Here is a 16,012-nt window from a genome sequence, read left to right on the forward strand (position 1 = left end):
ACGCATCAAAGTGGCGAAGGTTTTTCCATTGCCCAAATGTTTTGGCAATCCAATCAAAGAAGAATGGAGTCTGCCAAAACGCACTTCTACTATTTCTAAACGCATTAACAGGCGTTATCCGTTTGAGGAAACCCTCATTAAGAAATGGACAGAACCACCTGTGGTGGATTCACCAATTGCTAGATTGAATAAAGCCACGGTTATTCCTCTAGAAGACGCTCCGTCTTTTAAAGATCCAGTGGATCGCAAGATAGAAGCCATGTCTCGCACCATGTTTACCTTGATTGGATCAGCTTTCAGACCAATAATTGCTATTGGTCTGGTTTCGCAGGCTGTAACTGAATGGACCAAGTGGTTGCGCCGGGACTTAGAAGAGGTCCCTCAGGCGGTATCAGATTTGTTGGGACAAATGATACAGGGGTTACAGTTTGTGTGTGATGCGGCGTTAGACGCCACTCCATTATTGGCGCGAGCATCAGTCTCAGCGGTGGTTCTCAGGCGTACACTGTGGCTAAAAGGTTGGTTAGCCGACCAAGGTTCCAAAAAAGCATTGGCTAATATCCCCTTTTTAGGAGAGCGTCTATTTGGAGCCAACTTAGATGAGATCATTAAGGATCTCACAGGTGGAAAGAGCACCTTTTTTACCGCAAAATGTTAAAGGTAAAGGAACTCGTCAAAAACGAGGGCCTTCTTTTTCTGCTCACAAGAGGTTTTTTTCGTCCCGCGGGTGAAAAAATTAAGTCCTCCAAAGCTCCTTCAGGAGGCTTCAGGGGACGTTGGTCGGGCAAGCAAAAGCCCGCCCCCTGCAGACCTGAAGATAAATCGTCCAAAGCCTGAAGGTGCGCCCCCACCCATAACTGGGGTGGGGGGACGTCTTCGCCGGTTCCCGGATCCATGGCTTTCCAGAATCCCGGACAAGTGGGTTAGCGAAGTCATAAGGTCAGGGTACAAGATCGAGTTTCGATCTCTCCCACCGGCGCGATTCTTCCCTTCCAATATTCGACTATCCCCGGATCGTGTAGAAGATCTGCGGAGAGCAGTCACGGATTTACTACAACAAGGAGTGGTAGTCCACGTTCCTTGGACAGAACGTTTTCAGGGGTTTTATTCGAACCTATTTACAATACCCAGGAAAGAGGGCAAAGTGCGTCCAATTCTGGACTTAAGGGCACTCAATTCTTTTGTCAACATAAGAAAATTCAGAATGGAGTCCATTCGCACAGTAGCAGCCTTCCTGCATCCAGGGGATGTCCTAGCGTCCATAGACATCAAGGACGCATATCTTCACATTCCCATTTTCGCAGGACATCAGCGGTTTCTACGCTTTTCCGTAGAAGAGAACCACTATCAGTTTGTGGCGTTACCTTTCGGTCTCGCCACGGCTCCTCGGGTCTTCACGAAGGTGTTGGCCCCAATGTTGGCACTACTGCGCCAAAGAGGCATATCGATTCTTGGTTACCTAGACGATCTTCTGCTTCATGCAGAGTCTCCTCAGACCTTGCTACAAAACATAGAAATTACTATGATTTCTTTACAGGAATTTGGGTGGCTGGTGAACCAGCAAAAGTCATTTCTGGTTCCCACCCAGAGGCTCGAATATCTGGGTCTAATTCTAGACACAGTCAGGACAAGAGTTTTTCTTCCGGTAGGGAAACTCCGGAAGATTCAATTAGCAGTCCAGTTGTTACTATCCAACAGCTGGTCTTCTCTTCGAACTTGCATGAGGGTTCTGGGGTTGATGGTGGCTTCCTTCGAAGCAGTCCCATTTGCCCAGTCCCATACCCGAATTCTTCAGCAAGAGATTCTTCTCAGATGGAATCGGAATCCGGAATCCCTGGACAATCAGATCCGATTGAGCAAACAGACCAGAGAGTCTCTGGTCTGGTGGCTTCGGTCTCCGATGCTCAGCCAGGGAAAGTCATTTCTGCCAATATATTGGACGATAGTGACCACGGATGCCAGTCTATCCGGATGGGGAGGAATTCTCGGTCAGTTATCTGTCCAGGGACTTTGGTCCCTGGAAGAATCCAGGTGGCCGATAAATGTATTGGAACTGAGAGCGATCAGACTTTGTCTGATTCACTGGACCGAGCAGCTCCAGGGCAGCCCGGTTCGGATCCAGTCGGACAATGCCACGGCCGTGGCTTATGTCAATCACCAGGGGGGCACCAAGAGTGTCCGAGCGGCCAAAGAAGTGGCTTGCATTCTTCGCTGGGCGGAACGATTTGTTCCAGCTATCTCTGCGGTGTTCATTCCGGGGGTGGAGAATTGGCAGGCAGATTATCTCAGCCGTCAGACTCTGGATCAGGGGGAATGGTCCCTCCATCCAGAAGTTTTCCACCAGTTGTGCCTACGGTGGGGCACCCCGGATGTGGATCTGTTGGCATCACGATTCAACAGGAAAGTACAGAGATTCGTGGCTCGCTCCCGCGATCCTCTAGCAGAGACCGCAGACGCACTGATCGCCCCGTGGGGGCAATACCAGCTAATGTATGCCTTTCCTCTCGCGTTACTGCCAAGACTTCTTTGCAGGATAGAGGAGGAAGGAATTCCAGTAATTCTGGTAGCTCCGGACTGGCCTCGTCGAGCTTGGTACGCCGACGTGGTCAGACTGGTGGCGGACGTTCCGTGGAGACTTCCTCTCAGGGAGGACCTACTGTCTCAGGGACCGATCTTCCATCCTGCTTTACGATCGCTGGCTTTAACGGCCTGGCTATTGAGACCCAGGTGCTGAAGGACAAGGGATTGTCAGCTTCAGTTATTCCTACTCTAGTTGAAGCAAGGAAAGCGACTTCCAGAAAGATTTATCATCGCACATGGAAGTCCTACATTGCATGGTGTGAACCTTTGGGGTTAGCTTTTCTGCAACAAGGGGTTGAGCAGAAACTGGCCTTGAGTACTATCAAGGGTCAGGTCTCAGCATTAGCTATCTTCTTTCAGAAGCCTTTGGCTACTCATTCCTTGGTGCGGAATTTCATGCAGGGGGTGCGACATCTGGCTCCGCCAGTGCGCGTGCCATTACCACCCTGGGATCTTAATTTAGTATTGTCGGTTCTTCAGAAACCTCCCTTTGAGGATATTAGGGAGATTCCTCTACCTACGTTGTCCCAGAAGGTGGCCTTCTTGGTGGCTATTACTTCTGCACGCAGGGTGTCAGAACTGGCCGCATTATCTTGTCGTTCCCCATATCTGGTGGTTCATAGAGATAAGGTGGTTCTTCGTCCGAATCCATCCTTCCTACCAAAAGTGGTTTCAGAATTTCATCTGAATGAAGAAATTGTATTACCTTCCCTGTGTCCTAAGCCCAGTCATCCTCGGGAGTTTGCTTTACACTCCTTGGATGTGGTCCGGGGCGATCAGGGTATACTTAAAAACGACAGACTCGTTTCGCAAGACGGATTCACTTTTTGTGATCCCGGATGGACCCAAAAAGGGGTTGCCTGCATCTGCCGTGACCATTTCCAAATGGATCAGACAGACGGTGGTACAGGCTTATTCTATTAAGGGTCGGGAGCCCCCGTTCCCTGTTAAGGCGCACTCCACTCGGGCGCTTAGTGCGTCATGGGCCTTTCGCCATCAGGCGTCAGTGGTCCAGGTGTGCAAGGCGGCTACCTGGTCGTCGGTGCATACCTTTACAAAACATTATAAAGTTGATGTAATGGCATCATCTGATGCCGTGTTTGGCCGCAAGGTTTTGCAGGCCGCCATTTGAGGAGACCAGTGGTCTGCCTCGAGGGTTTTTTTCCGTTGGAAATTTTTCTTTTGAGTCTCATTCTTTGTTTATAATGAGCCTTTAAAACTTCTAGTTTGGCACCGGTTGGGCCTTCTAGATTGGATTTGATTTTTGTCAATCCCACCCCTCATTTGTGGCACTGCTTCTGGATGTCCCAGCTCTTGAGAATCAAGAAGACTACGTCTGTCAATGAGCGATAGAGAAAAATGGATTTTTGTAAGATCTTACCGTAAAATCCTTTTCTCTTAAGCTCATTGACAGACGTAGTACCCGCCCCTCTATCATTGAGTTGGGTTGGGTTAAATTCTCTGTTACTGCTTTAGAACAGAACTGATTCCCTGTAGCAGAGAGAGGGAGGATATACCCTCAGGGACTGCCCCTAAGGTGGAGCCAGAACGTTTTGTCTTTCTGCCTAGTCCTACTCCTGCGGAGACAACATAACCCAGCTCTTGAGAATCAAGAAGACTACGTCTGTCAATGAGCTTAAGAGAAAAGGATTTTACGGTAAGATCTTACAAAAATCCATTTTTCCTCTAGACGTAAAGAGTGCCCCCTTGTCCTCTGTGTTGACCTTAAAGTGAACAACTCAACACCAAGTTCACTATACAGACCCCTTATGTATTTATACATGTTGATCATATCCCCCCTTAATCTCCTCTTCTTGAGAGAGCATAAATTCAGTTCCTCCTAATCCTTCCTCATAGCTGAGCTCCTCCATGCCTCTTATCAGTTTGGTTGCCCTTCTCTGCACTTTCTCCAGTTCCCCAATATCCTTTTTAAGAACTGGTGCCCAAAACTGAACTTCAAATTCCAGATGAGATTTTACTAATGATTTGTACAGGGGCAAAATTATACCACTCTCTCTGGGTCCATGCCTCTGTTAAAACAAGCAAGGACTTTGCTTTGGAAACCGCAGCTTGGCATTGCATGGTATTAAGCCTAGGATCTACCAGAACAGCTTTCCTTCTCTATGGATTCCCCCAGTTCTACTCCCCCCCCCCCCTACTATTTATGGTGCATGCATATTCTTAGCCCCCCAAGTGCATACCTTTACATTTATCAACATTAAACCTAATTTGCCACATATTTGCCCAACGAAACAGTGCATTGAGTTCAGCTTGTAAGTTGGAGACCTCCTGTAAGGAAGTTATTCCACTGCGATGTTTGGTGTCATCTGCAAAGACTGAAATGGTACTTTTAATCCCAGACCCTATTTGGTCAGGATCAATGGTGTCCTCAGTACAAAAAAATACAGGCAGATATTTATCCATCATTCCATACTATCAGGAAGGCACGTGATTGACCCCAAATTTTTTTTGGCAGCAGGACAACAAACCCAGACATACAGCCAATGTCATTTGGAATTATCTTCAGTGTAAAGAATAACCAGATGTGCTGGAAATTATGGTTTGGCCCCCATGGAGGCTTGGTCTCAACATAATTGAGCCTGTCTGGGATTGTATGTAAAGGCAAAGATTTTGAGCAGCCTACATTCACTGTAGATCTGTGGTTAGTTCTCCAAGAACAACCTTCCTGCTGAATGTAAAAGGCAAAAGGTAGTCACACCAATTAGTGATTTGGATTTACTTAATTTACAGACCTTTTCAGACCTGCCTAAAACTTTTGCACAATGCTGTATATTGTAAAAAAACGATTATTAGTTTTAGATATTTAGCATACCTCCAGGGAGCATGCAGTAGTTCCCTCTCATCTTTGCTCCTCTGTATTAATTTTCCCTTTCGCTTTTGACCTTTTTTTAAAGTTACTCTGATCTATGTGATTCTTTTTTCGTTCTCTTTTTTTTTTTTTTTTTTCCCTTACTCTTTTTTTGCTTTTTTTCCTCTTTCTCTCTCTCTGTTTTTCTTTCTCTTTCTTTTTCTCTTTTCTTTCTTTTTCTTTCTCTTTTTCTTTTTCTCTCTTCCACATTCTTCCCCGGCAGATGTTTTACCAATTTTCTCCTCAATACACTTGTTCTTAGATAAATCTCTTTATATGGCTTCTCTGTCCATCTTTGCGCTTCCCCCCCCCCCCCCCTTTCTGTGCTAACTCTGCTTTTTTTTCCCCTGATATGTTTTCAGTGACTTGGTATGTCTCTTGGTGCCCCTGATGTCTCCATCTCTAATGTGGCTGCTTTCCTCATTCATCTCATAAATCAAGTTCTAGATCTTAAATAAAAATGACATAAAGATTTTTCATGCGCTGACCAAAGGCACACTTCAATGCTGGCTGGTAGATAGTCGTTTTTGGAAAATAAATAGACTTCTAATGCCAGTTCCTTGCAGCTCTCCTTGATTCCACTGAGTGGCAGACAAAGGATCTGTACAAAAAGTCAAAAGGAGACAAAAGCGCAAGGCCGCCCTCGCCTAATCTAGTTTATATTGAAGACCTAAAACAAAACTTTAATAGTTGATGCATTTGCATGATCCCAGATGGTACAGGGCATGTACAGTAGCTGATTACCTTTTCTCCTGGATGACCCCTTCAATTTGTACAGAGCTTGATCGCTGCTCCTAACACACCCAAGGGCGGGACCCAAGTCCTCCTAGCCGAGGCTCCGGTGTTCTCGGCCAAGTGCGGCTGCGCCCGGACCAGCCAGCACAGTCGCCACTGTGCATGGACACCACGGCCCTGCTGGAAGACTGGATGGTAGGGAGAGAAGAACAGAGCAACAGTACACACCCACGTCGGTTGCTATTGCTATGCTTTTCATAGGCAGTGCCTCCTTCCTCGGGTCATGCCCACACTGATACCCAACCTAATTTTATCTGCAATAACCCCTCCTATGCCCCTCTTCTTAAAGGGGCCATACCAGGAAAGGTTCAATCACATTAGGAACAGTGTAGAAAGGCTAAAATCATTTTAAAATAAGAATCAATTTTAATCTTAGTTTTTTTTAAATGGTCTTTATATAATAATGAATTAACACATTTAAAAAATAAATATTGAATGATTATTTAATGTATTCTTGATTTCCATTAAGATTGCTTTTTAGCCTTTCTACACTGTTCCTAATGTGATTGAACCTTTCCTGGTATGGCCCCTTTTTAGAAGAGGGCCATAGGAGGGGGTTATTGCAGATAAAATTAGGTTGGGTATTTGTGTGGGCGTGACCCGAGGAAGGAGGCACTGCCTATGAAAAGCATAGCAATAGCAACCGACGTGGGTGTGTACTGTTGCTCTGTTCTTCTCTCCCTATCCAGTCTTCCGGCAGGGCCGTGGCATCCATGCGCAGTGGGGACTGTGTTGGCTGGTCCGAACGCAGGCACACTTGGCCGAGAGCGCCGGAGCCTCCGCTAGGAGGACTTTGGTCCCGCCATCGGGTGTGTTAGGAGCAGCGATCAAGCTCTGTACAGCTTGAAGGGGTCATCCAGGAGAGAAGAAGAGAATCTGCTACTGTACATGCCATGTACCATCTATGATCATGTGAGTGCATCAAATATTAAAGTTTTGTTTTATGTCTTCAATAAAAACTATATTATGTGAGGGTGGCCGTGCACTTGTCTCCTTTTGACTTTTTGTACAGATCTTAAGGCGGTTTTAGATTCCCAAATGAAATGTCTTGGGATACTTCATTCATGTCAGAGCCACACACAGCTGCTCCATGAAGCCCCTAGATGCCATAGAATCTTTTTTTTGAACACAAGTGAAACATAACCTTACATTTTATTTATATATATATATATGCGTCCAGTGTCCATTTTCTTTGTAAGGTGGCCAAACTTTATTTTTTAGGAGAGCATGATAAATGAGGGAGAGAGAGTGAGACTGAAAAAGTTGTTGGTTAGAATCTCAACCTCCTGCATGGTGTTTGCATGTTCTCTCTGTGCCTGTGTGGGTTTCCTCCCACACTCCACAAGACCTGATGATGGGTTCATTGGCTCCTGTCTAAATTGGCCCTAGTATGTGTGTGTGTGTGTGTGTGTGTGTGTGTGTGTGTGTGTGTGTGTGTGTGTGTGTGTGTGTGTGTGTGTGTGTGTGTGTGTGTGTGTGTGTGAGTGTGTGAATGTGAGTTAGGAACCTTAGATTGTAAGCTTCTTGAGGGCAGGGACTGATGTGAATGTTTACTATACATGTAAAGCACTGCATAAATAGATTGTGCTATACAAGCACCAATAATAAAAAGTGGTGGGCCTGAAGAGGATGGTAGATAAAAATGGATTAGAAGTGGAGAACCCCCTCCTCCTCCTTCTCATTTTTTCATTTATCATGGTACCAATTAAGTTAGTTTAATGTTACGGATTTCCAAGCATTTACAATATAATGCTTTACTGCACAAAAATAAGTGTCTCCTTTCTTTTCATTCTTGGTAAGAAACTGAATAGACTTTTAGAGGACTTCACAGCTTTTTTTTTTTTTTTTTCTCTGGATAAGTTTGATCAATTCCTTATTGGATGACAGATGCGAATCCAGAGTCATTTTTGTTTAGGGCTAGATTATGTGGTGCATTGTGTCGCTCTATAAATTTACAAAAGTAAATTGGATTATATGAAACATTTTAGAAAGTGTAGTTGTTGCTCAAAGTTGCCAACTAGGTTCCAGTTACCATTTTTCAGGTGAAATTTGAACATGAAAGTAAGCATCCACTAAGTTGCCGTGCAAAACACCCGCCACTCGATATTTATTTGATGCGTTTTTTTCTTTTGCCAGTTATTTAATTTTCATGAAAATGTATACCATGTTAATGAATTATTTAATTTCTTTGCAGAATTCTGTACGATCAGAGAGAGATTTTGAAAGTTTAGTCTTAATGAAGATGAGACAGGCAGCAGAACGTCAGCGTCTGATAGAGCAACTACAGCGTGAGGATGAAGAGGCCAACTCCTAAATTGTTAAAGCAAATTAAGATCTTCCCTTTTTTGTAGTTTTAAATTAAAATGATTTTTTTTTTGTTTTGTGGTGTTTTTTTTTTTTTTTTTTTTAATTGGTTTTCAAATGGTAATTGAGTGAACTTTGTGTGATTGTAGTAAAACTACTTCCAGTAAGAATCTGTGCTTTTTAACCTCTTGCTGACTGCGTAAAGCATATATGCGGTGTCGGGAATGGTGGGCCTTTAACACCCAGCTGCTGCACATGTGTGTCCATGGCTGCCTGAGGTTGTGAGCGAAGAGTGCACTCACTGGGCGATCCCAACACACTGATCGAGCTGTCATAGATTAGCATTCTGTCATTGCTTCTGATTGAGATCAGAGGGACGGGCTCTCAAACAGGTGAACACAGTGAGAGCAAGTCGCAGCAGTCATATGATAGAAAACCTGCATTACCTACCTGGCTTTTAAAGGCCACTTAAAGGGACACCCAGAGGTGGCGTGAACAGATTGTTTGTTTTTCTCTGAAGTCCTCTGAAAGTTGCCGCCCCTCATATAGTCTTCACCAATGGGTATTGACCTCTTATCCATAGGAGCATGCTAGGCATAAAACTTGTTAAAAAACAAAACAATTTGCATAGACACACCTGTAGGGGGCTGTCCCACTGGTCCAATACCCCCCTTGCTATCAGCATTCCTAACTCAGTTTGGTAGCAAGCAGTATATAGTCCTCTCAAGTCGCCGCCCCTCATATAGTCTTCACCAATGGGATGTCCCAAAGCAGTGTAGACATAAGGGGTGGGAAGCGCAACCATCACAAAGGCAACGCAGCACCCAGGTCAGAGAAAGGAACCTTATCTGAACTCAGAAAGGCAAAAATTGCTGGGTAACAAAAAACCGCTCAACAGGAGCAACAAACCCAGGAAAGCAAATCAACAACGGGGAAAACAAACCCCAACAGGTAGGGACAGGCTAAAGCCAAGTACCCCTCAAGGCACTGCCGCACACAGAACTTTACGGCCAAAGGAGGCATCTGCCGATGCCAAAACATCAAGTTTGTAAAATTTGGAAAAAGTGCACAGATGACCAAGTTGCTGCCTTGCACACCTGGGCCGCCGAAGCCTGATGTTGGAAAGCCCAGGACGCACTCACCGCTCTGGTAGAGTGCGCCTTGACAGGGAAGGGTGGCACCCGTTCCCTAATCTAGTAGGCCTGTACAATCTTCTGTCTGATCCATTTTGAAATGGTTGCCGCAGACGCAGCCATACCCTTCCGAGGGCCCTCGGGAAGGATGAAGAGAGAATCCGACTTCCTAAAGGATTCAGTAGACGCCAGGTACACCCTGATTGCCCGGACTACATCCAAGGAATGCAAAGCAAACTCCTTAGGATTCGCACACAGTGAAGGCAAGACAATATCCTCGTGAAGGTGAAAATCTGAAACCACCTTAGGAAGGAAAGATTGGCTAGGTCGCAAGACCACCTTATCCCTATGAACCACCAGGTAAGGGGAGCGGCAAGACAGAGCCGCCAACTCCGACACTCTGCGAGCAGCTATGATCGCCACCAGAAAGGCAACCTTTCATGACAGCACAGGCAGAGGAATCTCCCTGATGTTCTCAAAGGGAGGACGTTGCAAAACGGACAGGACCATATTCAAGTCCCAAGGAGGTAAAGGCGCTCTCCTAGGAGGAGCCAAATGACGCACTCCTTGAACAAAGGTGCGTATCAGAGAGTTTGACGCCAAGGGGCGCTGGAAAAGGATTGCCAGTGCAGACAATTGACCCTTAATCGTGGTCAGCGCAAGACGCTGGTCCACACCAGATTGCAGGAAGGCCAACACCCTCACCACTGAAAAAGAACGAGGATGGACGCCCTTGGACTCACCAGGCAAAATAAGCCTTCCAGGTACGATAATAGATCTTACCGGACGAAGCCTTCCTAGCCTTGAGCAGGGTAGCAATGACCGCCGACGAGAGACCCCGATCTCTCAGGACCTGGCTTTCAACAGCCACGTCATTAAAGCCAGTAACTGTAAAGCAGGATGGAAGATCGGCCCCTGAGACAGTAGATCGTCTCGCAACGGAAGCCGCCATGGAGGCTCGACGACCAGTTGCATGATGTCCGCGTACCAAGACCGGCGCGGCCAGTCCGGGGCCACCAGAATCACCAATTTCGGTTCCGAGACCAACCTGTGAAGGAACCTGGACAACAACTGAATTGGGTGGGAAGGCATAGATCAGGCGATACTGATTCCAAGGCACCACCAGCGCATCTGAGGCGTCTGCCAGAGGATCGCGCGTCCTTGCCACGAACCTTCCCACCTTGTTGTTTAGCCGAGACACGAACAGATCCACATCCGGGGATCCCCATCGCGCACACAGCATCCGGAATACCTCTGGATGCAGGGACCATTCCCCCTGTTCCAGGGTATGGCGGCTCAGATAATCGGCCTGCCAGTTCTCCACACCTGGAATGTGAACTGCCGAAATCGCCAGGACCTGCGTCTCGGCCCAAGACAGAATTTTGGTCACTTCCCGGGCCGCCCGGGCACTCCTGGTGCCCCCTTGGTGATTGATGTAAGCCACCGCAGTGGCATTGTCCGTCTGCACCTGTACAGGGCGGCCCTGAAGATGATCCGACCAACGGGGCAAGCAGAGTCTGATTGCTCACAGTTCCAGGATGTTTATTAGCAGGGAGGATTCCTCCTCCGACCAAGTGCCCTGGGCAGACAGTGCCCAGAACAGCAGCCCAACAGGCTGGCGTCCGTGGTGACTACCGTCCACAACAACGGCCGGAAGGATTTTCCCTCCGTCAGAGACTGGAGCCACCACAGAAGATCCTCTCTGGCTTATTGGCTCAAAGAAATCCTCCTTTCCAAGGAATGAGGATGCCTGTCCCCGCCCACCTTGCTTGGGCGGAATCCAGGACCATCCCCAAGTAAGGGAGGCGAACAGAAGGGGACAAAGTCAACTTCTGAACACTGATGGTCCACCCAAACTCCTGCATCGTCTGAACTGTGGTTGTCAGATCGCGTGACAGACACTGGCTGGCATTCGATCTTAACAGGAGATCGTCCAGATATCCCAAGATCACAATTCCCTGCGCCCGTAACAGGGCCAGAACAGGAGCCAACCCTTTGGTAAACACCCTTGGAGCCAAAGCGAGACCGAAAGGTAACGCCACAAACTGATAGTGCTCCTCCGCGATAGCAAATCGGAGGTACCTCTGATGACCCTCGAATATGGGGATGTGTAGATACGCTTCCTTGAGATCTATGGAAGCCAGGAAATCTCCCGGGCTCAGGGAGACCACCACCGAGCAGAGGGATTCCATGTGGAATTTTTGAACCCGTACGAAGCGGTTCAGAGCTTTTAAGTCCAGAATCGGACGTACCTTGCCCTCCTTTCTGGGCACAGTGAACAGATTCGAGTAAAACTCCCGAAATCTGTCCCGATGCAGCACCGGGACGATTACCCCCTGGGCGAGGAGATCCTGAACTGCCTGATGAAGATCTTGTAAACGATCTGGGGTCAAATGAAGATTTGAGGGAAAGAATCTGTCTGCTGGACGTGAAAACTATTTGATCTTGTAACCTGATCGAATTATTTCCTGAACCCACCTGTCCAGAATCCGGAGCAGCCAAGTTTCGAGAAAACCGCGCAGACGTCCCTCCACCCCTTGAACCGGTGAGGGCGTCCCTTCAGGTCGAGGCGGACTGTGCCAGCGTGGGCAGCTTTTGACTTGCCCGCCCAAGGCTTCTGGCCACCATGGCCTTTGAAGAACTTGCCCTTGTCTTGTGCCTTGAAGGCACGAAAGGACCCCTGATTTGGTCTAAAGGAAGGGCCCCGCTTGCCGCGGAAAAACTTACCCTTGGGATTCTGGGGCAGCAGAGTGCTCTTGCCCCCAGTGACCCCTTTAACCAATTCATCCAGGGAGTCCCCAAAAAGGCGATTCCCCGCATAAGGGATGTCAGACACCGTCTTTCTGGAAGTCTGGTCAGCCGACCAGCTCTTTAGCCATACCAATCGACGGGTTATCACCGCGACAGCAGATAATCGTGCGGCTAAAGGGGCCTCATCCAAGGCCGCGTAACACAGGAACAGAACAGCCTGAATAATCTGGTCCACCATCTCCAAAGTAGCAGGAGCGGCACCTTGGCCCAATCTACCACAGCCTGAGACACCATGACGGAGGCGAAAATAGGTTTTATCATGGAACCCGCCACCATATATGAGTGGCGAGAAAGAGATTCCATCTGCCTATCCGTAGGGTCCCTAAACACCGGAGAATCCTCCGTGGGCATAAGAGTGGCCTTGTTCAACCTGGACACTGTGTGATCCACTTTAGGGGCCACGGACCAGCGCGAATCCGTAGGAGACGCAAAGGGGTAACGGAGCTGAAACCGTTTTGGTACCACAAAATTGCGCTTCAAATTGCACCATTGTTCGTTCACCATTTCGTGAAACTCAGCCGGACAAGGAAACACTTGTGCCGCCTTCTGGGTTCTACGGGTCCCAAAAGAAGACCGCTTACCCGGCGGGTTGGGCTCATCCTCTAAATGTAGTGTATTTTTCACAGCGGTAATAAGCGCAGACATAGCAGCGCGTTCTCTGGCCGTCCCGGGGGGGGGAATCATCCCCCTCCTCACCCTCTGCCTCCCCTTCTGACTGAGAGGACTGAGACCCTTCAGGGGGTACACTGTCCATGGCAACCATATCAGACTCTGAATCAGAGGAGTGAGAAAACCTAGGCCTTTTTCTAGAAGCCCGCTCAGACATCAATAGATCCACCTTGGATGCTAAAGTCGTAAGTGCAGCAGTAATCGCAGATGATTCAGACATACCTGAATCCTCCACCAAAGCTGGGGGGAATCTGCTGTCCTGGGAATCCATAAAAGCTGTTATGACGCTGGCCCTTTAAAGCACGATAGCGGCGATCCCACCGCAATGCACCGCAATAGGAACTAGACTGAAATACCCCACAGGTAGCAATAAAACATAGCCAGGAGATATCCCCCAAAAAACAGCAATAAAAGACCCCCAGAAGTGTTACCACGCTTGCTGACGATCCGTCTGCATGAGGAAAGGAAGTGATGTCACACCGCTAGAGGCTAAATAGGACTCTGGCTAAAGAAAAATGGCTGCCCATAGGAATCAATGGGAGGCTCCAGGAAAATGGCCGCCAAACACATGTAGAAAGCAAACATGCCACACACAAAATGGCGCCCGAAGGGCACGATACACTACATAGAAAATGGCTGCTGAAGTGCCCACAGTGAAGCCAGAGCAGTTGCCCATACCCAAAATGGCGGTCCCGCTGTATTTCACCGCTGCAGTCCGCCCACACATGCCTGTACCCCAGTAACAAACACAGCAAACAGTGCCACAGGGGTTAGGGACCCCAGCAATCCCCCACAGAGCGTTCTGGACACCATAGTGCCCCTGCAGGGACCAGGAGGAATCCGAGCCCAAGACACACAGACATGGGGGGAGAGCACAGACACCAGCAGACTGTCATCCCCAGACAGGCCCCACACAGAATGTACTCACCGTTCCATGATGGTGTGGGCGCCTCTCTGCGATGGGAAGCCTCCCACCCCATGCGGTGGGGGTGCCGTCAGCCAAACAGGACTCTAGCAACGCACGGAAACCGCGGTTGAGACATCCTAGCGAGGTGGCCACCGCTGGCTTTTATCCCTAAGGACAGGTCGTTTGCGAGGCCAGGGCGTACGCATAGCCTGCTAAACGCTCGATGGCGGGCTGGGATTCCATAAGTTTCTCTGTCCTGGGACACCAGGACAACCAGTCTGATTCCCAGCTCCGCAAACGCTGTAGTCTTCCGAAGATCTGACTAACTAAGCGCAGGAAACAAATAAAAAGCTAGTAGTGTAAAGAAAACACTTAGTATAAAATATAAGTAATAAAAACAGAAGAAAGGCTGAGACTGTAGCCCCAGCACAGGGATAGCCTATCTTACTGCTAACTAGGCAGAAGACAAACTGGGTTGGGAATGCTGATAGCAGGGGGGGTATTGGACCAGTGGGACAGCCCCCTACAGGTGTGTCTATGCAAATTGTTTTGTTTTTTAACAAGTCTTATGCCTAGCTTGCTCCTATGGATAAGAGGTCAATACCCATTGGTAAAGACTATATGAGGGGCGGCGACTGTCAGAGGACGTAAGAGAAATGTGAGGGGTGTACTCACTTTTGTGAGATACTGTACCTTGCTTTGGAGAAATGATCTCTCACTTTTTGATGTGTCTCAACACGGCAAATTAAATCTTACCAATGGGACACTGACAGAAAAAAAAAAAATTTGTCAGGGGTTTTATCCCATTCGTTGGCTGCATTTACACTAGTAGCTTATGTATCCCATAGCATACTGAAACTAGCGGGATGTTAAGAAAAGGTGTGGTTCATTGTACTAGGGAAGTATGTAATTTTAGGAAATATGTGTGTGTGTATAGAATTCATTTGCTACAGAATAAACACATGAACTGAAACTGAAGATGTTAACTAAATTGGTTGCTTTTGGAACATGTAAACTGAGTGAGAAAAACGCTCAAAAATAGAAGTAAAAAAAAAACACCTTATTGCTGCAACTGTTGGGTTTAGGTTCAATTTGGTGCACTGAAAGTCATCATTTTTAATTGAGTTGATGTCAATGCTTACCTATTAGTAGTCACAGTAGCCTCCACACTTTGTCCCGTTTCACTTCAAGGACGTTGCCGATTGAGTTTAACAGATAATTTTGAAGTTTGTGCCTTAGACCATCCTGTTATCTTATCAACACTTTCCACATCCTAAAAGAATGAAGTGTGAACAAATAATTTTGGGCAACAGCCCAAAAATTACCCAACTACAGTGGATTCATAAAGTATTTAGACGACTCCACTTTTTCCATTTTGTTATGTTGCCGTCCGATACAGTTGTTTTAAATTCATATTTGTCTCATTTTCTCAATACCCCAGAACAACAAAGTAAAAACTAAATTTTAGAGATGTCTGTGAATGTATTAAAAAAAGGTATCACGTGTACTTAAAGTGATTTTTAAATTATCACCTTGTAAAGCAACCCATTCAGTTTAAAATAGAAATGAAAGGCAAAACATTTTTGTATACAGTGGATATGAAGTATACACATCCCTGATAAAATGTCCGGTTTCTTTGATGTAAAAAATACAGAGACAAAGGTAAATAATTTCAGACTTTTTCCACCTTTAATGGCTTATCAACTGTACAACTCAATTGAAAAACCAAACTGAAATCTTTTAGGAGGGGGGTGTAAAAAAAACTAAAATAATGTGGTTGCATAAGTGTTCACACCCTCTTTATAACTGGGGATGTAGCTGTGTTCAGAATTAAGCACTCATGTTAAATAGTAGTCACTTCACACCTGCCATAATTTAAAGTGCCTCTGATTAACCCCAAATAAAGTTCAGCTGTTCTAGTAGGTCTTTCCTGACATTTTCTTA

At 46.9% G+C, this 16,012-nt stretch overlaps 1 protein-coding gene across 1 annotated transcript in view; it reads left to right on the forward strand.

Moving 5' to 3' along the window:
• The window catches only part of DNAJC17 (DnaJ heat shock protein family (Hsp40) member C17), a 61,010-nt gene extending 52,420 nt beyond the window's left edge, over positions 1 to 8,590 (forward strand). Inside the window, exon 11 of the mRNA XM_082275770.1 lies at positions 8,439 to 8,590. Coding sequence (XP_082131896.1) covers positions 8,439 to 8,558 — 120 coding nt within the window. The 3' untranslated portion in view covers positions 8,559 to 8,590. The remainder of the gene's footprint in view (positions 1 to 8,438) is intronic.
• The last annotated feature ends 7,422 nt before the right edge of the window (positions 8,591 to 16,012 follow it).

The sequence above is a fragment of the Pelophylax lessonae genome (assembly GCF_965119305.1).
Source record: "Pelophylax lessonae genome assembly, chromosome: 13".
NCBI classification, from domain to species: Eukaryota; Metazoa; Chordata; class Amphibia; order Anura; family Ranidae; genus Pelophylax; species Pelophylax lessonae.